Source organism: Dryas octopetala, chromosome 2, assembly GCF_963921425.1.
Source record: "Dryas octopetala chromosome 2, drDryOcto1.1, whole genome shotgun sequence".
In the NCBI taxonomy this organism is placed as follows: domain Eukaryota; kingdom Viridiplantae; phylum Streptophyta; class Magnoliopsida; order Rosales; family Rosaceae; genus Dryas; species Dryas octopetala.
In genome coordinates, this window is record NC_141367.1 from 18,060,234 (window position 1) to 18,087,151 (window position 26,918).

Consider the following 26,918-nt stretch of genomic DNA (forward strand, 5'->3'; position numbering starts at 1 on the left):
TCTTACAAGTATTCTAACGGCTCTATGTTATTCTTTGTTATTGTTGATATATAACACCCCAAAATTAGGATGTTATTCTTTGTTATTGACTTATTGTTGATATGTTATTCTTTGTTATTGTTTATTATTTTAAAATAGGGAATAAGATAACTCGGTCCATTTCAATTTTCAAGTGTTTGAAAACCATTTTCGTCGAGCATTCAAACGCTCTGTCGTTGATGAGTAACATCCCAAAATTATGTTTAATTGCGGGTATAATTGACCAAATAATTATACAAGCCGTGTTGGAATACTCATAAATAATGTTCAAACACTCAGCTTTTTTTTGGCCACTAAACACTCTGCTTTTTTGTTTTTTTTGGGCCACTCACTAAACACTCTGCATAAATTTGTAGACATTTTTTATCATTGAAGAGGTTTTATACTTCTTGGCCAAAAAAAAGAAGAGGTTTTATACTTTTATATGAAGTAGAACAAAAAGGAGCGTTATATGGGCTTGGTGGGCCCGGTTATTTACAATGGTAATGATTGAATGACATTTGGGAGCTTGGGTCCCCAAAAACGCACCGTTTCGCCTAAACCCTAAACCCTAAACCCTCTGTCTCTGTCTCTCGCTTGGCGTTTCCTTTCTCTACTTGTCTTTCCGAAAGCTTCAGAAAACCCTAAGCAAGAGCAAGAAAGAGAAGGAGAGAGAGAATGGGCATCTTCGAGCCGTACAGAGCAATCGGCTACACAACCAGCTCCGTGCCCTTCTCTGTTCAGCGCCTCGGCACCGAAACCTTTGTCACTGTCAGCGTCGGCAAGGCCTTCCAAGTTTACAATGTAATCTTAATTTATTGGGTTCCTTACTCATTTGATACTACTATTACTTCTGTTGATGCTCAAGTTACAATTTTGATTCTCATTAATATTTATTTAACTTTTTTTATTATTTAATTTTCCATTGCAGTGCGCAAAACTCAGTTTAGTCCTCGTTGGTAAGTTCCTTTTTTATTATTTTAAGTTTGTTTAAATTCGCAAGTTAATATGTTTATATCATTTAAGTATTGGAATTAATTATAGTAGTATTAATGAAAAAATTAGAATAATTTGCCAATACATTTGTCTAAATTCTTTCAAATTTCACTTGTTTGTTTGATTAATTATATTCTCGGATATGTATGAAGTGTTCTATAGCTTAGAATTCTTATAAACTGTAGTCGTATGGAACAAAAGTTAAAATTTCTTTCGGGATGCAAAGTCACAACAATGTCAATGTTTCAGGGGGAGAAAAATGTTGTCTTTTGTTGTTTTTTAATACTTTTCATTCTTCCAAAAATAAAGTTCTACTGCATTTTTTATGGGTTTTTGGATTTGTTCATGCAGTGTAATCATGTGAACTTTTTTATTATTTGTGAAGGTCCACAATTGCCGAAGAAGATTAGAGCTCTTGCTTCCTACCGTGAGTACACATTTGCTGCGTATGGAAGTGATATAGCTGTTTTTAAGCGAGCTCATCAGGTTGGTCCACGGTTTCTTTTTCATCTATTTATTTGACTAATGATGAATATTACTTAATCAGACCCCCTTCCTCCGTCTTAAATCCCAATATACCCCTTCACCCTTGGATGGTTTGTTGGTTTCAGAGTTCTTTCTTTTCCCTTTTGTACCTCTTCATTTTAACTGTGAATTTAAGAATTGGACTAATGTTTTGTATGCTTTCTTAGTCAAATGGTAGTAACTCTTATTTAAATGATGATAACTCTTATGGATGGAAGGCTGAAGATGTGGAAAGAGTGACTTCCATATTGGTCCTATACAGGAACTTTTTTTTTTCTTTGGGATTTTTTTTCTTAGTGGAAGGTTGAGCCTTTTCTTTTTCCTGTTTTTTTGTTTGACTTTAATCTAATTCTTTGGTATTGATTATCAACTCCTGAACATTGTTTTCTTTTGAAAATCTTCTACAATTTGTCCGGATCCTTCTTTTCTTCCGAAAAAAGGGAAGGGGAATTGTACTTATTTTTGCTACCCATCAAAGGGGATTCCTCCAATATTTCAGTAAATATCAACATTATAGATAGGGAACTATACTAGCTACCTACCTAATTTTATTTTTCTCATATCCCCATGAGTCCAACAATACTATGCTATTTCCGATGCTTGTATTAGTTTTATTTACATTGTTCATTGGAGCCGTAGGAATTCCTTTCTTCATTCTGGAAGGAATGGATTAGTATTATACAAAAGAAATCAATTATAGACATACTGCTTTTGGGCAACCCTCTCAACAACTAAGAGATCCATGAATCTAAGAAATAGTGTGAATAGACATATGCTCATCTTGTCGGAATATGTTTGTTTGATTTGTTTTTAATTGATAACTTTCGCAAACCATTAAACCAACCACACTAGATGACTTGTATTATATAAGGGAGTTGGGTTTGTCCTGTTTTTTTAAAATCAAATTAGTATTGATTAAAAACTCCTGAACATATGTTTGCTCTTGAAATTTTTCTGTGGATGTTCAACAGTATGTGGTCATGTTCCTTGTTGGAATTTGTTTGTTTGATTATTTTTTAATTGACAACTTGTGCAAACCAACCACACTAGATGATTTGTATTATATAAGGGGAGATGGATTTGTCCTGTTTTCTGTAAAATCAAATTTATGTGACACTTGAAAGAGATGATTGTGCTACTATCAATTATGTAAGTTGATTATGAGTAATGCAATCTAATGGAAATCATGGTTTTGCAAACTAAAGGTCAATGCTGTCATTCTACCATTTCTTATGAAAAAGCTGCCATCCTCGTTTCATAGCTCTTAGATAGAATCTTATAATTATTATGCTAAGGGGGAGACTGGGAGTCATCTTTGTCTGTTCTCAGAAGCTTTTGATGGACTGAACTTCATGTCTAATACTATGATACTTTACAGGTAGCAACGTGGAGCAGCCATAATGCAAAGGTCAATTTGTTGCTATTGTTTGGAGAGCATATCTTAAGTGTTGATGTTGAAGGTAATCTGTTCATATGGGCATTTAAAAGAATTGATCAGAATCTTGCTCCAGTTGGAAATATCAAGTTCGACAACAACTTTACTCCTAGCATTATAATGCATCCAGATACCTACCTAAATAAGGTAACTGCTCTTTTCTTAAAGAAGTTCTAGTGAAATTTTCAGAACAAAATTATCATAAATTTTCAGTCATTAAATTTCATTTATACATCTTTTATCCTTCCAATTTAAAATGAAATCCTCATTATGATCTGTATAGGTTATTATTGGGAGTCAGGAAGGTTCTCTGCAGTTGTGGAATATCAATACAGTGAAAAAACTCTATGATTTCAAGGGATGGAAATCTTCTATCTGCAGTTGTGTTTCATCTCCTGCACTAGATGTCGTTGCAGTTGGCTGTGCTGATGGAAAAATTCATGTTCACAACATTCGTTATGATGAAGAATTGGTCACATTTACTCATTCGACACGAGGTGCTGTTACTGCCTTATCTTTCAGCACAGGTAAGAATGTCATGATTTTGGTTTATATTAGTATATGCATTACTGTTTTACCATGGTGCTTTAAAAGATTCTGGGTTAGGCTTTCAGACTATAGAAGTCTTTCTGCTTTGCTCTTAATTACCAAATATTAACAAAATATAAAAGATATTAGTATTATAGTGAAGTGTAACACATTGTTAAAGTGGTACTGTAGAAGTATTTTTCACAAGAATTACTATCAAATGGGGTTCGAAACAAATGCATGAGTAAATAGGTGAATAACACTTCGGTCAAATTCTCTACATTAAATAAAAGTAATAGTATGGTAAAGTCTTAGAAACCAAGTTTTTTGGCCCAAATGACAATAAAGGTTCATTTTCAGGAACCAGATCATTTCTTATTACCCTAAGAGAGGAAATTTTTGCACATAATGTTTGTGTAACCATCAAGTGAGTGTCTCGTCATGGTAGTAGTCGAGGTGAGCATTATTTAGGAATTAGGAATGAAAAAAGATTCCCCGCCAAGGATCAATAGGTTGCTAGCCAATTCTACAAGGAGTAGCATATTAATCTCTTCAATTTAGATGGAAAAGCGTAATACTTTCTTTTTATGAATTTGGATTATTTCAAATTCAGTTCGTCATACAAGGAAGATTTAATAAGCTTGTCCATAATGATATTCAATAAAAGACTCCTCTGTCATAATAATTTTGGAATAAGTACAATTTTTCTTGCTTTTTCCTGTCTTCCAATAAATCTATTTTCTCTAATTTTCTGTAGGTATCAGTCTTGAAGTATGTTTCATATATAGTTCTCAATTGTTCTTCTTGAGTTATGACTTTTAAATTGTTCCTATAGAAAAACAAAGAAAAAGAAAAGAGTTATGACTTTTATATTTATGATCACCTGTGAAGTCGGTCACAAATTTATGCTTACATTTATATATACCTCCTTTTTAGATGGGCAGCCGCTTCTAGCATCTGGAGGTTCTTCTGGCGTCATAAGCATATGGAATCTTGAAAAAAGAAGGCTTCAATCAGTTATAAAAGAGGCCCACGATGGTGCCATACTTTCACTGCATTTTTTTGTGAATGAACCTGTGTTAATGAGTTCATCATCAGATAATTCCATTAAAGTAAGTAATTTATTGTCCTTTCTTGGTTTCCTTTAAAAAAAATTTGCTTTTAGTTTACTTGGTAAACTCTGTAGGCAGAACATAACCTGGTCATTAACAGTATGATGTTGCCTTAATGAGAGATTATAAGTGGATACTTGAGACTTTGAAGAACCATATAACCATGATTGAACACAATTTCCTTCATCAAGCAAAGAAGCCTTTTTATGAGAACATGACAACTTGAACTGTTTCTGCTGCTTCAGATTATCCATGTTTGTAGATAGTAATTCTAGCATAGGGATATCGATTGTCTTTATTAAACCATAGTTATTTGCTTTTGCCTCTTCTGATTTTTTTTTTTGGCTCAAAGTTTCTTCTGGATTGTTATTGTTTTTCATTTTTCTGATTAATTGAGAACAATGAAGCTAAAATTCTGCCTTGTTAGCTCAAACATTGTATTTATTAATGATTGAAGAGTAAGACATTATAAGGTTTTGCATATTATCATTATTGGATGACTGTTTACTTGTCAAAAAATAAAATATTATTAGTTGACCTTGATTTTTCTTGTGGAGTAAAATTGATCAAATATGTGACTCTTTATGTCCCTGTAGATGTGGATTTTTGACACAAGCGATGGAGATCCTCGTCTTTTACGCTTTAGAAGTGGTCATAGTGCCCCTCCGCAATGCATAAGGTATAATGCTTTTCATAGTGATTTAGGTGTGAACTTTTAGATTCTGCCAGCGTTGTTATAGTTTTAGATGAATCTTGGTGCTTATAGGATTCACAATTTTCTGCCCTTTGATGTTGTGACCTTCCAAATGTCTATGTTGCTTTGTGGTACTTATGTAAATTCTTTCAAAATTTTTTTTTTTTTATTTCTTGATGTTACTCTTTATCCTGTAGTTTTTCTATGGTACAAATCTAACTTTACTTTGATTTATGTACCAAGTCACTTGTAAAATTTTTAAGTTTTTCTGTGAAGCTTATGCCATTTTTATTTTTTTATTTTGAGGGAATTGGTTGCATTTCAACATAATTTCTTTATTAAATGCACTCGTTAATTTTATTTTTAGGTTTTATGCAAATGGGAGACACATTCTATCGGCTGGTCAGGATCGTGCCTTTCGCCTTTTCTCTGTAATGCAGGTTTGAACTCGTTCATTCGTTTTGTGTTTTTGCTCTTAACAATTCTTATAGAAGTTCTTGCTCAAAATTGGAGATGTTTGCCTTTTATATTCCTCACATCCTCTCTTTGTAGTGTTACATATAAATTGTGTGCATAAGATAGGCATGGGTCAATTGTGATCATTCGTTTGAACCAATGGGGAAGATTAAAATATGAATTAAAAACCAATTTTCACTCAACCCACACATGCTAAACACACCTTGAAAGTTAACTTTAACAAAACCAAAGTTTCAGGCTTTCATCCTTCAGCCCTACCTTTAGTTTTCATGCACACCCAGCTACCAGCCACTCTTCCTCTTTTTCGCTCTTAGAGTAACAGGTCACAATTGGAAACAAGTACATTTTGTTGTCATTCGACTCATTCCCGGCTTGAATTTGCTTCATAATATTCCCCTTGTTTTCAGTCCTTAGCTTGTCCACATTGCCTAGGTACTAATCTTTTCATTGTTCTTTCTGTTTGCCCTTTCGAAATTCTGGCAGTCAATAAATAGCTCATTCTAATCTTAGATTGTATCACTTTTTGGATTTAGTGTGCAACAATTTGACATGTAATGCAGGATGGCAATCACGATACTAATTTGTTTTTTTCATAAATTGGTAACTTGGAATTTTGATATCATGGAATATTAGTTTGACAATACTCAATCAAAACCCTTTTTGTATCTTTCTTGTACAAACATGCCATATCCCATGTACAATTAGAATATTTATAATACATTCATCTCCGAGCGTGTGTGCTTAATTCTACTCTACTATTTGTTTTCTAAACAATATTCACTTTATTTTATTCAATGTAGTATTGTTATTAGTTACATGTTGTGATTAGGATCAGCAAAGTAGAGAGCTCTCTCAACGTCATGTATCCAAACGAGCAAAGAAACTGAGGATGAAGGTATGTCTGAGATCTACAGTAATTTTCCATTCTTAACAGTACCTAGTATAACTAAATTGAGTATTCTTGTTTTTTATTCATTTCTTTTATGAGGGTAAGACTTTGTTGTCCTTGGACAACAATATGGTCTATGCACTCAAAATTTAATGAAAGCAAATATATTAGTTTAAGAGTTGTCTTGGTGTTGCTTGTAACATGTATCATTCTTTTTAAATTCTTATTGAATAGGAATATTGAATTAAAAATTTTGAGCATGGATGAATGTGCTGTCCATCTTTCATTGTACTTCATTTTTCCTCAAAAGTTTTTATTTCCTATCATTTTTTTTAATTGATATGTTATATACTATGTTACATGGACTCAGATATGCATTTAGGATGTGGGTATGTATCCAAGTGTCAGATTTATTTGTTTCCAAAAGGCTTTCCACATATTTGAGTGTTTGGTAGCCATACCATTACCTGTGCCATGTTGTATTGACAGGGATATGCCTGGGTGGGGTGAATGGTCGATGTAATGCTTTATATTTTTTGTCAGTTAGGTCCTTGTAGGTCCTAAGATTAGGCTGAAAAGCATAGTTGATGAGCTGATTGCTTTTGTTTGAAATGACCATGATTGGTCTGATCATGAGATATATGCTGATGTCATGCCATTTTTATTCTCTATCTACTGACTTCATAAAGGAGAAATTAACTTATCATTTTTTTTTTCCATTTTGGATGCGCTTAAATAATAAAAAATTTTGGATCAACATTTCTTCACTTTTTGAAAAATGTTTAAAACTAGAAATGTTTTGGATGGATCCATCCACTACAATTTCATCTTCCAATTTTTTTTTTTGGCCATTGCAATTTCATCTTCCAAGTTAATTAATGCATTATGTATAATATTCGTTACTTGAACTAGGGAATTTTTGGATGCGAGTATTTGTCTAAGTGTATATATTTGGTTCTTTTTCCTCCTCCCTCTCCTTTTCCCACATGTTTTGCGCCCTTCTGAAGTGTTTCACCTTCTCATGTCATATTGTATTGTGGTAGATGCTCTGCGGGTAAAGTAATGTGTAATTGTCTTATTAACCACAGAGTATATACTGTACACAAAGCTAGTCTATTTCCTGTAAATTACATTAATATTTTCCCATTTTTTGGTTATGGTCTGATAAACCTGGTAGTTAGTAAAGTATCCACACTAGGATTTGTATGCAATACCAACCATGCACCATGGCTAGACTTTTATACCAAAGTGATTGATGGTTAGATGATATATTTCATTGTGTGAACCTTAAATTGACAACTAGTTCTATTTCAGTAAGCAGATGGATTGACTATTTAATTTCTGTTTTTCTTACCTTCTAGGAAGAAGAGATAAAACTGAAGCCTGTCATTGCTTTTGATTGTGGTAAGGTCTTCCTCTAGGTGTTAAATTTATGCTTACTCGTTTCATTTTAAATGTTAATCGTACTTCTAACTGAAATACTAGAAATTAGTCTTATATCTCAATATATGACCTGCCAAGAAAATATTTCGATATATATTTGAATTTGGTGTCAGCTAACCTCAACAAAATTGTAATAAGGAAAACAACCAAGGAAGTACAAGGAAAATGGACGAGCAGTCCATTTTCTAATTATTGATGATTGCTCATGTATACATTGAACCACATATTTCCTGGATTTTAGTAAGAGCTGTTAATGACTTCTGGGATGGTGTAGGATTTTTATCTAATTATTGTTACCTCAATCAACCATATGATCTTATGTACATACACTATCATCTTCTTTATCATAAAGAGCCATCTTTAACATGAAGTGCAACAATTTCATTGAAACCTTCTGTGATCAATGACTTGTTTTACGTTTTCTTCTGTAAAAGTTAGCAATTTTTCTAATTTTCTTTATGCGAAAAATAAATTTCAGCTGAAATAAGAGAGCGAGATTGGTGTAATGTGGTTACATGTCATATGGATTCTGCCCAGGCATATGTGTGGAGACTTCAAAACTTTGTTCTTGGTGAGCATGTTCTGAAACCAAGACCAGAAAACCCAACACCTGTGAAGGTTAGATTTTCAATCTTTTGACATTTCTATTGCTCACTTTTTCGTTACCCTTATGGCCAGGCCAATATTTACAAGATATACAACATCCATTTTTTTTTCATGGTTTAATAATCAAGTAGGAAATTTCTGCTCCTCTTTTTTTTTTGGTGAATAAATTTCTGCTCGTCTTTGGATTCATATGATTCCCAATGATTTGTAATGTATGAAATGACAGTAGACCTGATGCTAAAGAGTATTTTCTGTGCACCATCCTTTTGAAATCATTTGTAAAATATAGTAAATGATTGTATTTATTTGGTGATAGGCCTGTGCCATCAGTGCATGTGGCAATTTTGCTGTACTAGGAACAGAAGTTGGTTGGATTGAGCGATTCAACCTTCAATCTGGAATCAGCCGGGGCAGTTACGTGGACATGTCAGAAAAAAGCACTGCCCATGATGGGGAAGTGGTTGGAATTGCTTGTGATTCGACAAATACTCTAATGATAAGTGCAGGATATCATGGAGACATAAAGGTCAGTCTGTATTTCTCATTTAAAAACATTATGCTCTACCTTGCTATTGGACTTAGTAGTCAAGCACTATACAAACTTTGCACAAGAAGTGAATTGAGAAAGGATTAATTAAATTAAAGAAAGAAAGACGGAAAGAAAAAGGGACATTCAACTAAGCAAATTTAAGGGGCTTTACTTTTTTCCCCCTTTTTTCTTTATGGGTTCTACTAAGGGGCTTTTTGGGAAGGGAAATGATATTCGAAGTACTCCCTTTGTCATCTCTTGGCATACACACATTGCAATCCATCTGCAACTTCCCTAACCATTTGCTTTTCTACACTACTTGTACTTGACACCTGCATTCATAGAAATTTTGGGTGGCCGTAATGCATAAGGCTTAGAGATTATCTTTTTCCGATCCATTGTAAGGGTTCATAACATAGAGTGCATGGTCTGTGGTGCCAAATGGTGGGGGATTTACGTTGGTGTATGAGGGGGATAGTAGTGGGCTGGCCTAGACCGTTTGTATGTTAAGGGATATGCTAGTTTGCATGAAGGTGTTTTGTACCCTTGTATATTCTCATCTTGATTTATAAAGACAGACAGCTTAGACAAGAAATTTCCTCCAGATCAACTAACCTATTCCCAAATAAATGGACAAAAAAAATTGCTAAGTTTTTTTGGATATTTCATTCCTCAAATGTTTTGACGTGCAGGTTTGGGATTTCAAGGGACGCGAAGTGAAATCTAGATGGGAAGTTGGGTGTTCTGTTGTCAAGATTGTATACAATCGTCTGAATGGTAATTTGTGTTTGATATATTTTTTGTCATATTAGTTTGTTCTGTTCCAGTTTTGCTATCATAAAGTCCTTGGATCATATTGTGATCACTTCAAAATAACTTTCAGGTCTTTTGGCTGTTGTGGCTGATGACTTAATAATCCGCTTGTTTGATGTTGTGGCATCAAGAATGGTTCGTAAATTTGAAGGTCATACAGATCGTGTTACAGACATGTGCTTTAGTGAGGATGGAAAATGGCTTTTGTCCTCCAGCATGGATGGAAGTCTTCGAGTTTGGGATGTTATTTTAGCAAGACAAATAGATGCATTACATGTTGATGTGTCTATAACAGCATTGTCTCTGTCACCAAATATGGATGTTCTAGCAACTACCCATGTTGATCAAAATGGGGTCTACCTTTGGTAAGTCTTCATTTTGATTGACTTGACTTCCAAGGCAGCTAAGCAAAGAGTGAAATGTTATTGGGAGGTTGAAGTTGGTAAATGTGATTATGATTGCACATTAGAGTGGAACATTAAAAATGTTATTTTAATGGTGAATGTTTTAGCATGCAATATATGATATGTTTTAATATAGTAGTATTTCCTTTTGTTTTTATACCTGAATATCCATTTATCAACATATTCTACACCTGCGAATTTTATCAGGGTGAATCAATCGATGTTTTCTGGAGCTTCAAAGGTTGATTCTTATGCAAGTGGAAAGGAAGTTGTGAATGTTAAATTGCCATCTGTCTCTTCGACAAGAGGTTCTGAAGCTCAGGATTCTGACGAGCCTATTGTGAACCATCCACAATCTAAAGATGCTTCTGCTCTTCCAACTCTTAAACTGCAAATTCCAGATCTTGTTACTCTCTCATTATTACCAAAAAGCCAGTGGCAAAGCTTAATCAATTTAGACATTATAAAGGTATTCTTTTCCCACTGGTTATTGTTTTAATTCTGGCTTTTTAACCTCATTTGTAAATCACAATAATTGTCATATATTTAAATTTACCTTTTTTGCCTATACATTTTCTCGGTGACTGACCAGTAAATTATGTTACATCTCCGCAATGCCCAGGTCCGAAATAAACCAATTGAACCCCCAAAGAAACCTGAAAGGGCTCCTTTCTTTTTGCCTTCGGTTCCTTCTCTTTCAGGAGAAATATTATTTAAGCCCACAGGCTCAGCGAATGAGGAGGCAAAAAGTGTTGAAGTAGAAGACACTAGAATAAAGTCTGCTCTGGCACCATCACAATTCTTGCAACTTCTTCAGTCCTCTGCAGAAATGAAGAATTGTAAATATATCTTTAGTCTCTATCTATGAATTTAGTGAATATTTCTTTTGGGATTCAGTTGAAAAGGTTGCTTTGTTGATCGGAAATAATGGTCTTTATTTTGTTGCAGTTTCAGCATTTACTGATTATATCAAAAGTTTATCTCCGTCAACTGTGGATATGGAACTTCGAATGCTTCAGATTGTAGATGACGATGAGCAGGAAATTGAAAAGAGACCGGAGTTACTTTCAATCGAACTGCTTCTGGATTATTTTATCTATGAGACTTCATGCAGAAACAATTATGACTTTGTACAAGCTGTCATCAGGGTGTTTCTAAAGGTAAGATTTCCTTTCCTTTTTGCTTTCAACCAAATTTCCATTGATAAGTCATTCTTTTTAATCAAGAAATTGATCAATAACAAGTATTACCACTGTCACAGGATTTTTAGAGATTTGACAAGATTCCATTGTCTTTAGAATGAACCAATTTGCCATTAAAAGTGACTGGCATGAAATATCTTTTATCAAATTAAAGAATCGAGAGTAAAATCAAATTTGTAAGTTCCATTTGGTCTTAAAAGACCCTCAACTTTTAGCTTAACATCTTGCCTTTGATTTTTTTCTTCGCTTTCTTCCTGGACAGATCCATGGCGAAACAATTCGGTGCCAATCAAGACTACAGGAAAAGGCAAGGAAGCTCCTAGACATACAATGCAAAACATGGCAAAGATTAGACAAATTGTTTCAAAGTACAAGATGCATGGTCACTTTTCTTAGCAATTCACAGTTTTGAGTGCCCTGAAATTTTGGCATGTATTTCTTCCCAACTCAATGTCCATCCCAATTTTGTATTATGGTCTGGTCTTGGTTCTGCATAGTAAATGATATTTCTGTTGTAATCTTAAGTTAATCAGTTTTGGCTCGCTATTGTAATCTCAAATTTTCTATTTCTTTATCCTCCATTTCGCCATTGAGCACTTATATATCCCCCAACTCAGACTAAGGATTCGATTCTTCTTGCTCTTTCTATTTTTCAATAAAAAAGCGAAAAAGTTGCAAAGGAGAAATAAAAGGAAGAGTAACAATATAAGGGTTATTCTAAAACTTGTGGTTAGCCAACTTCTACTCAATCTACTAAGTGGTCCTGGATCGATATAATCAAATACATTATTATATATACATTAGATTGACCAATGTGATTTGTACATTGTAAAGATTTGAATAAAACACATCATCTTGTTTTGGTGGAAAATAAAACACATCATTGTAGATGAGCATTTACATACTTATTTTATTTTATTTTATTTAATTATTTATATATTTTTATGGTAGCAATACACGATTGCGATATTCTCCAAGAGCCCATATAGGAAAGATGTTTCTGTAGGCAGAATAGCTGATCATGCAATTCTTGTTGAAGACTCCTATGATTTGCTGTTGAAAAGAAAATTTAGTAAAGTCAAAGATTAGTATATTATATATGCAGCATCTACAAACTTATAATTTTTACACAAACCTGTTGTGGGAAATCTCCATTTTCCATCTGCGAATTAATCAAGAGCTTTGCTCCTCTATGCAAGGGGGTGAGGTCCCTCTCAGCCTAATCAATCACAATTGTAAAACAAAAGGACACCAGTTAGTGTTGCCTACTGCTATATTAGTAATGCTACAAGGATTATATTTATACGAAAAATGTTCTCTTGTTAGAGAGTCTGGAAGCATAAGTTGTTTATGCTGTCACAGTATAGATCTGGATTATTAATTATGGTTAATTTTTTCCTGAATGTGTTGTACAGACTTATAGTCTGCCAACATACACATCTTATTAATGGTGTCATATTGTATGGCAATATGGCAAGAAAACATTACTCATTTACAAACCACAAGTTTGATCACATCATTGATAGAGGTGAGACGTACAAATATGTATGAATTTCACTTTTATTAGAGATGTGATCTATAATGTGGTGTAAATAGTTTTATTGCTTTCTAGAAACAACTTTTGTAGGAGGAACAGAGACTGTGACACACCTGCCCTGCTTCAATAAGAGCCAACATTGCCCATCCAGTGTTTACAATATGTGCTTTGTTCCCTTCAAGATTTGTGTATACCTATTCACTCATACAAGAAGAGATATCATTAAAAATGTCTAACAGAAAAAAGCTAAAATAGAAGAAAACCTCAAAAACAATAGGTTTCACATACATGTCGCAAGAGAAAGGCCATATACGAAGAACAACTCATAATAATTTTTCACAATTGGTGAAGTTGAAATTTGATTAATCTTTAGTCTCTCTATCTCTATCTTTCTCATTTAGAATTTGGGAAGTAAACTTAACATATATATGGATTCCTATAATGCTCCTTAATAACCTTGTTTTGGCATGAAAGGTAGCTCTCTCCCCAGCCACCAGAATCAAGCTGTTTGGATAGTAAGAAATCACATGCTCTTCTAATGCTAGAACTAGTCTGATAAGTCTTGCCACTAGCCACTAGCCCCTTTATTCCAAACCATGTTCCATAGGTGAAGCACACTCCCCAAGACCCATACCTGCATGCACCATAACATTATAATTGAAGTATATATTAAACTGGCAAAGAACATCTCTCATGTCACATGTTTTTTTGTTAAACTGTGAATCTTAATCACATATTCAGTTAAATATCAACCTAATCGAATAATGCATATTCACAGTCTGATAAAGAGAACATTTTCGATTATATATTGATTAATGAGTTCATGATCTGTAAAGCGAAATAATTAAATATGTAAACCATGAGCCATCAGGTAGTTGTATGCTCTCAATGAATTTAGCTGCCCTTGCAATACATTCTTCTATTTCTTTCTTCCGATGTCCTGGATATAATTTCTTGAATGATTTAAGGCCTTCAATTGCTGCTGATGTGCACTCCACGTACCTGCATTAATTTATATTTATACGATTTAGATATACTTACTCTGACATATACTCAATAATCTGCTATATATGTTGCAAATTAAGCACAAGTATTTGTTTTGGGCAAAGAAAAAAGGGAAGAAAAGCTCAAGTATTTTTTTTGCTCTTACTGATAATCAATGATGATATCCCCAAATGTTTCCGCTGGATTGATCATCTGGGAAAATTGAAAGGTTTGTGTCAGATACATCCTTTAAAAAAAAAAACTAATTATCTTAATCATGCTTTATTATTGTACTTTAGATACGAGATTAAAAGGAAAAGATTATTTAATTAATGCTTCATGATCACCTCCAACCAGGCATATGATCTTGTGAGTTCATAGGATGCAAATCCTCCATTGCTGTTCTGTTGTGCATGCCATGATAAAGGAAATTGATTTAAAAGTTAGAAGACAACAATATTGCCACTCAATGATAATTATTTGACTGTAACAAATTGTAAATTAAGAGGACTTCATTAAAAAATTAAAACTAAAAGATCAAATTAAAACAAGAACCAAACTACGGGACGAAATTAGTTATTTGCTCTTTTTTATTAGATCAAAGATATATATTAAAAGCTGTATGTATGTATATGGTATGTACCTGCAGCGATAATATGACATTAACAGCATCATATAGTTGATCACTAGCTATCGCCTTTCCCACAATTTCAGACGGCATACGTGATAATAACAGCGCTGCCTGTAATTAATATCATTAATTAGTTGGTGTTCATCATTTGTCAAACTTGTTTAATTTAATTACAAAATATGATCAGCAACTAATTAGCATTCATATGCCAGGGTCACCAGTACTTATTTTATACATCAAGATTTATTAGCTACTTAGGATGTATGTTCTTGTGTACGTACATGCAGAGTGCCCTTGAATCATATGCATTCACATTTTGAATATCCATATACATTAGTCTCAAATTGAAGTACACTATAGGCAAGCACATGCCAACTAGCCAATGTCAAATTAATGCTAAAGGATTCCATTATGTGATTACATTAGCTGACCACATGATGTGGCAGCTCATGCATGTATAAATCATTACATCGATCACTTATTATATTTGGTATTTATTACATCAATTATTATGTCAATTATTAATTAAAATATCAACTATTATACATCATATGATGAGTTAATATTTGTTTGAAAATTCGAGTCTTCATCTTTGAAATATGGATTATTTTAATGTACGTACCAGAAGTTTGTATCTCTAGACTAAAATTGTTGTGATCAATGTGGGCCAATTAAGTATGGCAGAAGATTACCTTCAAACCTTCAGCCGTACAATCAGAGACAGGCCAACCATTGTCAGGAGTGGAGAAGGGCCATCCACCCTTAGAAATGTGACGGTACCAGTAACTGAGGTTGCCACTGCTGTCTTTCCTAACCTTAATTCACATCCACCAATTAATTAAAACCCAGTTGATATATATAAATACAAGGAAAAGCTTAGCTATTATAAGTTTGATCGAGTTTCATTAAGTAGCTAGGTACTTGTGTGTTTTTGATGAAATTGTGAGCCTTCTTAAGCACTGGACCACATTCATGGACAAGGTTGGTTGCAAGGATTGCTTGAACAGCCAAGGCAACATCCCAGCATTGAGATCCATTATATCCCTATAACATATATCACCAAAATATTTCTACTTTAATATTTATTAACCAAAACTAAAATGGACAGAAAATATATAAAATAATAATAATAATCACTGAAAAAGGGAATTATTTCCTTAATTGTCAGATATCATGCTAACTTGTTATGTTGTTATATAGACTGTTAATTTGGTTCATACATTCAAATAAAATTTCACCTAACCAATGACTCAAATTAACAATGTGATAACATATAACATTTCAAATTATGGCAAAACAAATCCTATTAATTAATACAAAATTAATTTTGAGGACCTGCATTTTCATTCCATCTTCAGCAACCCAGAGATAGTCTTTGATTCTTGAAAGATGATACTTGTAAGCTTTTGAATTTGGGTCCTCCACCCAACAACAAATCATGTTTAGTACCTGTTGTGATCATAATAAAGAATTAAACCTAGCACATTAATAATTAAGCTAGTTTTCCCTTTCAAAGATCGATCTGAGAGGGAATATAGCATACTTCAAGTATATTAATTTCATACTGTACTCATTGTTTTGTGGCAGTGCTTCATTTGTTCTTATTTGGACTCATTCTCTGTACGTTTCATTTATTTTTGTTATTATCATGTTTAAATAAACAAACCTTGTTGACAGGTCCAATGCAGATATAGCGAGTGCATTCATCCTCATAATGTATGTGCTGCATTACAGTGGTGAGAGCCTTTTGCCTTAGCTTAGAGAATGGCCATCCCATGAGAAGAGGTTCCCCAACCTTATGAAGACATCCCCACAAGATGTCCTGTAAAATTGGATGTGGGTAATACAAGTCCTCCTGCATATTTAAGAGCAACATTTTGTTCTGTATCTTAATCATTTTGTATTGAAAGAAAATATAAAATAAAAAATACCCCATTAAATTTTACTATACCCAAAAAGTTAAAACTGTTTATATCAAGCTAACAAATATATTTTGTCACCCTCTCACCACTTAAACTACCTCAAAAAGCTTATTGAATTTTAATTCATGTCCATTAATATTAGATTATAAAAAAGGAAAACTTCCATCTAAATCCTTTAATTTAACAATTTACTGAAAAAAGTTTTATGACTTTTAAAATTCTAACTAAAGTCCAATAATATTGTAACCATTCCATATTACATATTATTGGTCCATTAGTTTCAATTTTTTCACACATATCAGGTGCCAAGTCCTTGGTGGTCATTTTCGAGTGTTCGGCAGTGCATTTTTACTTCTTCTCAAACCCTGGTTTGTCGGCTTTATATGGAGTCCAAAATCTCAGAGTTAAAACCTAACATGCAGCTTCCACAAACCTCGTTCTACACTCTAGGAAGGTATGAGGTGAACTCGTATCCTATACCCTCAAAAAATAAAAAAAATAATGACATATTTATTTGACAAGGCAATGGTCAAAGGGCTTTATTTAGAAAAAATAAGGACTTTATTTAAAAAAAAAAAAAGTCATAAGGTTTTTTTTTTTTAAATAATAAATGTTAGAAGAACTAAACTCTAATTTTTCCTATAAAAAAATATTATAAGATGATTGGATTTAAACCAATAAAAACCACTAATTTGTTCAACAAACCCATAGAAAAAGTATTAACAGTTAGATCAAACAAACTCTTAACAATAATACGTTTGCTCCACAATTTTTATATTACGTGTATAAAAATAGTAAACCCCACCTGTATTAGAAAAGATGGGAACATATGGTATCAAAATCTTGTCTTCCTAGCATTGCTCAACTTTAATTGAACCTAAACAACTATGAAGTCCAAAGATAATAGGTGGCTCAAAATATTTTAACTTTAATTTATAAAATATATTTCTCGTTTTGAATTAGAACATATATATCAAAACATCAAGACTATTCTAATTCTAGACATCTAACTAATTGCCCCACCACACCTTTTAAATTATATTTATTTTGAAAAGTTAAAATGATCTTATTAATATTGTTGTCTTATATTTTAAAAAGTTAGTAGGTGACTGTGGAAAACATGATGTCAGGAGATCAGATTTGATTAATAAATTAGAAAGGGAGCCATCCCAATTTTAACTTGTTTGATTTCAAATGACTCCATCTGATATTAAAATGGTCGTTGGGTTTTACACCCTTCCTACAGATTTGACTTGTCTTTGAGTCGACAAATATATTTGTATATATATGATCATTTGACTTGCACTGGTGTGTATCTAGAAACGCACACCTCATGGGTTACTTGGAGCATCTATTTGTTTGTATATAAAATGGAGTGACTTTATTTGTGCCGAGTTAATTACACTTACACCCTTGAAGTTTATCGTCTTTTCACATACACCCCCTAAAGTTTTAATAATTACACATACACCCCTTGAAGTTTTAAAACTGTTGCATATAACCCCCTATAGTGAGACGAAAATGATGAAAAATTATGCAAAAAAGCATGCTAAGGGATTAAATAGCATAATAAAATTATTCAAGATATAAGGTCCAACCTGAATACAAATATTTTCTTATTTATTTATTTATTTATTTTTCTTGTAGGGGGTTATATTCAACAGTTTTAAAACCTCAGGGAGTGTATGTGTAATTATTGAAACCTCAGGGGGTGTATGTGAAAAAGTGATAAACCTCAGGGGTGTAAATGTAATTAACTCTATTTGTGCCCCATTAATCACTCTCTATACCCCTTTTCAAATTTGTCTACCCATATTTGGAATTTTGATCATCTCTTGAGGCACTTGATTTGAGAAATAAGTGAAAGATAATGTACTGATATTTATTAATTTAAATGGGTGTGTTAAATTCAAGGATTATATGTATTGTTCATTACGTTAAGTCTCTAAAGTCTATTTATTAATTTAAATGGGTGTGTTAAATTCAAGGATTATATGTATTGTTCATTACGTTAAGTCTCTAAAGTCTCTAAAGTAAACACTTTAGGTGTCTCCAACTGAAATTATTCATACATCTATATATTTGATTAATATTAAATGAATAACTAAGTTAGGATTCCATTGATTTTTTTTATATGGATGATCCTTGAAATGGAACTAAAAAAAATGAATAGTTTGATCATGAAATTACAATGTGGATTGGAGGTTTTCTATCATATTAATTAATTAAGTTAGATAATTAATGATATGTGCAGAGCCCTTCTCATTTTAACAATAATGAGTTATCACATTGTAGTTCGATTATCAAAGTAATTTATTTTCTAAGTTTTTATTAAAAGATAATCCTTGAAAAATTTAGACAAATAAGAAACTATTTAACCATTTCATTAAATGATCATGATTTCAAGTGTTTATCAAAATTATTATGTTCGTCCATTTATTTGATCATAATCAAATGTTTTAATAGTTTTTTATTTGTCCTTTTTTTTTTTTTTTTGCAAACTTGCCTTGAATAGAGATTCAGAAATTACTTTGATCATTGAACTATAATGCGGAGTAGAGCTCATAAGTGATTACTCATTATGGTTAAAATGAGGTGTATCTTAACAAAAGGTCTCCACCATGATGTGTGTTTGAAAATTTCTCTATATATTATTTTATTATTTTATTATTTAAATTTATTTTGATTTTGATTTTGATTTTTATAAACTAATGAGAAATAGAAAAGGTAGAATATTAATGAATAGGTAGTACCTTAGCACAAAGATTTCTTGCTTGGTCCCAGTCGATGAGGTGATAGGGAAAGGTATAAAGCTCTCTTCTGAGGGATAAAACAAGGCCGTCAAAGGGACCCACAAATCTCTTCCCATATAAATATGACATGGGCAGATAAACCATCCTACAGTGACACCACATTCGACCTGCACCACCATCATCCATATATGATCACTACATATATCAATTTATTTCATGATTAATTGAATTCTAATTTCTTATATTTTTCAATTTCCTCCAATCACATGCAATCGTAAATAAAAATAAATTATTACATACATATTATATATAAGGATTTTTTACATTTTATCCATCTGAATTTTGGGCTCAATCTCACTTCACCACCCAAAAAAATTATGTCAATTTACCACCTGAATTAAAAATTTATTGTAATATATAATCTCTGGCTAATTTTGCCTAAACTTTTGTTAAAACTAAAGATGTTTTGGTCTTTTTCAAGTTTCTATTGTTAGAAAAAATGGTTTTTTTACACTTTATCTGCTTTGATACAATAAAAAAACTGATTTGAAAAGACCAAAACACTCTTATTTTTAACAAAAGTTTAGACAATATGAGCCAGAGGTAGTATATTGCAACAAATTTTTAATTCAGGTGATAAATTGACACTTTTTTTTTTTTTTTTGTGGTGAAGGGAGATTGAGTTCAAAGTTCAGATGGATAAAGTGTAATAAAGCCTACATGTAATTAGAATAAGAAAATTGAAGAGAAATCCAAAACAATTAATTAAGATCGTAATATATCAATACTAATATCAATTAATTAATGATGAGATATATGAAGAAAATTAAACCTGGGTGTATTGGGAGAAAGTAAGGTAAGAGCCACAATTCCGGAGGCAGTGGATTGTTGCCCCTCCATTCATATACACCAAGTACCTACCAATTCAAACATACATAATTAGTGCATGATAGCATATATATAGCTACAGTTACAACAAGACAAGTATATATATATAGAGGATAACTCTTAGTTTTATACTTGTTTTTTCTTGATTTTGAATCCAAACCTTATATCACAAATATAAGAGTAGGGTTTAGTAACAAAACTAAAAAATAGAAGATAATCTTTGGATTCTGTAATAAAAACTTTGATTAAAAGTAAAAGTAAAAATGAGATAAGTAGACCATTCAAATCTTTTGAGAGTATGATTGAAATAATGGTGTTATAAGTGGGAAGGATGTATAGTAAGCGATTGATCAAGTCGGTACATAATTAGGTATGGGCAAAATGGAAGTATGTAAAAAAAGTAGATTAAATTAACATTTTAATAGGTGATGACAAGAAAGCCACTCTATAATAATTGATTCAAGTTAAGATATTGGGCAAAACTTATATAGCCTAAAACTAAGTGCTTTGTCTAAAAGAGAGGCTCTGCCTTTATTAAAGAGGTTGTACCCATATATATGGGTACTAATTAAAAATATGGTATTCCAAACATTAATTAATTATTCATGTTATTTCATTTTGATTTGATAATTAATTATTAAATTAAGTCTAGGCTTTATTCTTTTCATTAAGAAATGAAATATCTTTTTCAAAATTATATAAAATAGGTGGGCTACGCTCACACAAAACAACAATAATAATGAAGATTTTGTTAAGGCATACATATAATAAGTAATAACACTCTATATCCTTTGTTTTTCTGGTAGCTAATTAGCTATATTTTCATATATAAACCGAATTTTAATTAGGACCACATTAGTATATAGAAATAATATAAAATAAAATTTGACCACACTAATTGTAGGGCAATGCATGTATGCTTACTGAAAGCCACATCTTTCCCCATGATGGGATGTTGGTGACCCCACCACGATCAAGAATCCATTTTCTTGCGTTGTCCATGGTGCCATCACCACCGTCCATTTCCTCTCCAAGCAATCTCAAAGTTACATACGACAGAGCTGTACCGAACATTGTGCTGGGCCCTTCTATATGCAATCCCCAACCCCCATCTATATTCTGCAATTTAATACTAATGCACTTAATTAATTTGCAAGAAAAATTTATGCAGTAGATACTGGTAGTAATTGTAGTGTAGTACTAACTCAACGACATATTTAATTGGACCTTTTTTTTTTTTTTTGGGTACATGAACTTTGATTTTGTCCTAATTAAGCACTCAAATTATTATTTATCCTAATTTTATACTTAAATTTTTATTTTGTTTAAGTTTGATATATAATGTGACCAACGTCAAATAATTGGTCCTAAGTTGTACATGATATTATCTTGATTTGATAAATTATCCTTAGTATTATTTGACATAAGTCGCATTATATACCAAATTGGAACAAAATAAAATTAAGACAAATAATAGTTTAGATACTTAATTGGATTGGTTGTATTTGACATTTTGTTTTTTGTTTTTTTTTTTGCAAAAAATTAAAATAAATGGTTTTTTTAAGCCAATAGTGGAAAATACAACAATAAGTCAGCCCATCCTCAAAAATTGGTGATACGTGAACCCACTTTAATGAAAAGGCGTGCTCAGCATGGAACCCGGGTGCATGCCTTTTTTTTTTCTTCGTGTTTTACAATATAGTTGCTATTGACAAGAACTATAAAAAAAAGGTATAAAAATGATATTTATGAATATATCTTTTGTCTTTTCTTACATAAACATATAAAGTAACGCACATATTCAACCTTATAAAGTCACATCCACCCTAATTTTAATAATAATAATGGTTGTTACTGTTGAACATGAACTATGGTTGTAGAGTTCCTGTTGAACAAAAACTATCAGCCCAGTACAATGTCTCATGTTCACTCAACGCATCTCTTTTTATTGTCGATCAATTTGAGCACTTCCTTTTTAAAACTTGGATTTATTTATCATTATATGAACCTTTTTAACATTCCAAAATATTAGATCGGTTGATTTATTGTTAGAAGGTGTAAAGATAGACTTAATAATCATTTTCTGTAAATTAAAATGGATTATGGGTATTAAAATATTGATAATATTCCATGCATGCAAATAATTAAGACAGCAGAAATATTGGGTGGTTTAGTTTTGAAAATCATTTGTTATGTCGGTCAAACCCATATACAATACAACTATATATAAATAGAGTATCTGATCAAATATATATATATATATTAGAGAGAGAGAGAGAGAGAGAGAGTATGCATTGGTTGCCTAGTTTAATTCAAAAGTCAATCTAATGGATTTGGTAGCTCATATATATATATATATATATTACTCAAAAGATAATTGATTGGTTCCAAATAGATGGCTAAAGTCAGTTGAAGTAATTAATTTTAAAAGCATTAACTTTTTCTGATTGGTCATGTATTTTCATTAGCTAGCTGTTAATTAACTTCATCTAAAATGCAGTTAATTACTAAAGCAAAGCGTTATCTAAAACGACATGTAGCATTCGGAAAAGAAATGAATTGATGTAACACCTGATGGTTATAGAGATAGCGGCAGATCTCCTGTTGATGCTCATGTGGCAGGATTGTATGAAGGGCCCCTGTTACAGATAAGCCAATAACCTAGGACACGTACACCATTCATGCTTAAATTAATTAGTGTGCATGTAAGACAATATATATGATTGCTTTGAAATAATCAGTGCATATAATTGAGAAATATCAATTGCAAATCAAGAAGCTAATTGTTACAAGAGTTTTTTTTTTTTTTTTTCAAAATTCAAGAAAAGAAAGAACGCGAGTTGAATTTTAAGCGTTTCCACTAAAGCTAAAAGCCTTCATAACTTAATTAGTAGTTACATTTATGCGGCCATACTTTGAATTCAAAATTCATATTAGAGCTAAATAGTATTTGGCTAAGAAGTTAGAATTCAATTGTACGTTCTTCACAGTAGAGTACTACATGTACATCAATGCTTAATTAAGCTAGGGGATAATCACTAATTTAATCAAAGACCTCGACCTGGCTAACTAGCTTCTTGAATATATATAATGAAAGAGGATTGAGATTTGAGATATGGGGGACATGCTTGACTAGCAGGAAAAGAGCACTATTGTAGTACCAAAAAGGGAACAAACAAATAAAAAGAGAAGAGGTGGAAAGAAATGGGAAAAAGCTAGGCACATCTTCTATCACATATATTTTAAAGAAAAAGTAGGCCGGGGAAACAATATTGGACCATCAATAATGAAGGAGCCAGCTTAATTGATTGTAATGTAAAGTTGTTTTATATAATATTGTATTATTGTATGTATAAACAAACATTTGGTGGGTATTAATTAATATGAATATGATAATGCATATTGATTTGATAAAATGAATAAATATATGACTACGACATAGAATTTATCCATTCTATGTTGAAATCTAAGAGAGGGGAAGAGAAAAGGGGGGACCATTAATAAAGATAAGGTGATATGCAATTTTATTTGATCATTAATTTGTAATCAGAAATTTGTATATATATGGTCCCAAAAATATATATGTATTTGATGGATAGTTCTTTATCATGGTACACATAATAACCATATTATATATTGACTAAAAATGACCACGACGTTAAATGGTCCATATTCTAGCTAGCAATAGCATTGGAACCATCAAAAAATTAATTAATTAAATTAAGAGAGGAAAGGGGGACCATAATATGATGAAAAAGAATTATTGAATTATATATTATGTATGCATGAATATTCCCATGTAATTTCAAGGCATATATACGACATATATGTACAAGTTAATTTTTCAAATCTAGAGTTAATTAAGTAATTCTAAATTTATGATATCGTTTGTTCTCATCAGAAGAGAGGAGATATATATAATAAGAAGTTAGAACATGCACGTATATATAGTCTAAGACCATCATTTATTGACATGAATGACACATTATGTACCAAATTAATTGGACTAATCAGGAATCAACTTGTATTTTGGTTTTTAATTTGTTGACAGACATCATTGATTAAAACTAGTTATATATACGTGTGACTATATATAAACACATACAAGCTTCACCTGCGGAATTCTCCCATGAAGGATAGCCTACCATTCGAACAACCGTAAGTGTTAAAATTTTTCTTATTTTCTCGATGGATTATTGAATTTAGAGTGTAGAAGCCATGTAGGGTTTAGGGTTTGAGTTTTAACTCACTAAACTCGAGTGTTCAAGTTTTAACTCTCAAGCATTTATAGTTAATCCTAAACTTTAAATTTCAAGAGTTAAGACCTAAACTCTAAGTCCTAAATGAGTGTGCATTTTAACAAGCTTTTAAGAGTTGTAGGAGCATCGTTAGAATAGTGCGACATGCATCCCGCATATGGAAATGACATATAAAAAATATAGTAAATTAGGATAAACCACTCAAAACATATTTTTTCCTAAAAGTAACTCACCATAATTTTTTTTGGGAAGTTTAACCCTTTGACTAGTGTCCATATAAGCAACTTTCCTTATATTGTTGGATAAGTCAGCTTAATTTAAAACTAAAAGCTTATTTTTTCCTAAGATACCCTTTATCATATATAAGTTAATGCTATTTATCTCCATTAATTAATAATATTTTAGTTTTTTTATTGAAACGATATTAGTGTTAAGTACTAGTTTCAACTTTGAACATTTTTTTATTTTGAAAAATTAGTTTGGCTATATCATATTTAATATCAAATTTATATAATATTAATAATAGAAAACTACCCAAAAAAGAATATAAGATTAATGAAGATACTTGTTTTGTGTACCTACTAGTCTTTTTTCGTGTTTATTTTGTACACCTACTGATTTTTTCATGTTTATTTTGTGCACCTACTAGTTTTTTTTAGTAATAATAACCTAGACAAATTAATGAACCTATATGAATTAAAACACCTACAGTATAATGAACCTACAAAAATTTCTTAGTTGTAGGTTCCTTATTTGACTCAATTATATATAAATATATATATATCACGCCTTAAATTAAGTGTTTTAATAAATTTTAGGGGATTCATTTTCTAGGAAAATTGGAGAATTAATGGCAATTAAAGAGTGACACAATTTGAAAACAAATATTAATTACAAAATGACATAATTTGTAAATAGTAGAAATCTAATGGAATTTTGTTATCCTATGTGGAGTAGGATTTTAAATATGGGTTTTTTTTTTGACAAAAAAATATGGGTTTTAACTATTAAAAAATAAGTAATGGTATTAGACTCTAAAAAAATGCAATTTAATGAACTAATATCGAAATCACCCTTTTAAGGTCAATTTATATAATATACCCTATAGCCAAGAAGCCTAGCACTAAATTAAAGGGCATATATATATAAAATATATGGAGGTTAAATAATATATCTTACCAAGCCAGGTAGAAGAAACAAGGGTCCACCATAGTCACCAGGCCAGAAACCATCCTCAGCCTGCAGAGTTGAGTAGAATGTCATGGCCCTTCTCAATGTGGTTCCCACTGCTTCCTCAGTTATTTCTTCTTCATAACCTTTCACTTTCACCTGAGCTGGTAGCCTCATCATTTCACATGCTTTCTCCTTTGTAAACTATTAATTAACTAATGAATTATATATAGGCACAAATTATATATAACTCCAAAAGTATAGTAGTCATATTCATATCATACATAGTCAAACAATTAAGTAGTACTGATGATCACTATCAGGAAACTAAAAACTTCTATTTCTATTTGTGTCCGTCTCTCTCATCGATCATGTGCTAAGTTTATCTCTTCATCAAACGGGTAACTTAACATGATGAGAGAGACAGACTGCATGCGGATTGAAATTGTCTCACCTGAATTCTCATTAAGAGATCAGAACTGTGTTTAGTTTGAAAACGATCGATATGAAACTCAAGCCGAGCTTTTTCCACCTCAGCTCGCTCTTCTGGTGTTCCAAGGTTTGGATCAAACTCCCAAACTTGTCTCCCAATGTGATTGTTCACACTTGCAAGCCATGGTTCTCTGCCTTCTGAAAGCTTCAGCCTCCACATTATGTGTTCTTTCAGCTAACCACAAACATTAAATACATAGTGGATGGCATAAAATAATTAACAAAACATTCCATTATGCAAACCCCAAATTAAAAGAAGAAAAAAAGAAAAAGAAAATAGAAAACCTCTATGATCTTCTATATATATATATATATATATATCATACCTTGAAAGGAAAGGCTATTGATAGAGAGGAGATTTTACTTGCTAGTGCCCTGGAGAAAAATGGTTGGCCAAAACAATGAGTTTAAGGTGATTGTGATCATGAGTACTCCCACAATAACTCCTTTTAATACACGTCTTACAGATGATGGGATTACCAAAATACCCCCATCCACATGTTGTTGGACTTGCATGTATTTTTTACAAGAAAAAAAGCCCTAGTCCCATATATAGAGCTGCAGCACATGCATTACGTACATGATGACATCTTGCAATCCACCTATATAAA

At 32.0% G+C, this 26,918-nt stretch overlaps 2 protein-coding genes across 2 annotated transcripts; one reads left to right on the forward strand and one right to left on the reverse strand.

Moving 5' to 3' along the window:
* Positions 1-661: 661 nt before the first annotated feature.
* On the forward strand, positions 662-12,303 carry LOC147293652 (transducin family protein / WD-40 repeat family protein). The gene is made up of 18 exons (XM_086231375.1): positions 662-822; positions 950-977; positions 1,400-1,500; positions 2,918-3,121; positions 3,258-3,501; positions 4,439-4,614; positions 5,211-5,293; positions 5,676-5,748; positions 6,615-6,680; positions 8,036-8,078; positions 8,596-8,735; positions 9,040-9,249; positions 9,945-10,029; positions 10,136-10,430; positions 10,677-10,938; positions 11,092-11,308; positions 11,418-11,629; positions 11,934-12,303. Exons 1-18 carry the CDS (start codon positions 697-699, stop codon positions 12,081-12,083), a joined length of 2,715 nt encoding a protein of 904 aa, XP_086087501.1. The 5' UTR covers positions 662-696; the 3' UTR covers positions 12,084-12,303.
* Positions 12,304-12,599: 296 nt separating this feature from the next.
* LOC147293653 (cycloartenol synthase 2-like) lies at positions 12,600-26,696 on the reverse strand. The gene is made up of 19 exons (XM_086231376.1): positions 26,634-26,696; positions 26,270-26,482; positions 25,825-26,019; positions 22,958-23,047; positions 21,311-21,505; positions 20,331-20,415; positions 19,499-19,665; positions 16,490-16,678; positions 16,159-16,272; positions 15,745-15,867; positions 15,516-15,638; positions 14,836-14,934; positions 14,540-14,596; positions 14,359-14,405; positions 14,067-14,210; positions 13,665-13,842; positions 13,322-13,402; positions 12,807-12,890; positions 12,600-12,724 (listed from the first exon to the last, which is right to left on the reverse strand). The coding sequence occupies exons 2-19, from the start codon at positions 26,465-26,467 to the stop codon at positions 12,614-12,616; spliced, it is 2,280 nt and encodes a 759-aa protein (XP_086087502.1). The 5' UTR covers positions 26,468-26,482; positions 26,634-26,696; the 3' UTR covers positions 12,600-12,613.
* Between the last annotated feature and the right edge of the window lie 222 nt (positions 26,697-26,918).

Bases quoted from the DNA above. Each gene is read 5' to 3' on its own strand.
- LOC147293652 (XM_086231375.1), top strand. From the start codon at position 697: ATGGGCATCTTCGAGCCGTACAGAGCAATCGGCTACACAACCAGCTCC. The intron at 978-1,399 runs GTAAGTTCCTTT...TTATTTGTGAAG, and splicing joins ACTCAGTTTAGTCCTCGTTG to GTCCACAATTGCCGAAGAAG. The intron at 4,615-5,210 runs GTAAGTAATTTA...ATGTCCCTGTAG, and splicing joins CATCAGATAATTCCATTAAA to ATGTGGATTTTTGACACAAG.
- LOC147293653 (XM_086231376.1), bottom strand. From the start codon at position 26,467: ATGTGGAGGCTGAAGCTTTCAGAAGGCAGAGAACCATGGCTTGCAAGT. The intron at 14,406-14,539 runs GTGATCATGAAG...CAATTTTCCCAG, and splicing joins GATCATATGCCTGGTTGGAG to ATGATCAATCCAGCGGAAAC. The intron at 12,891-13,321 runs GTGTGTCACAGT...GTGATTGATTAG, and splicing joins CTCTTATTGAAGCAGGGCAG to GCTGAGAGGGACCTCACCCC.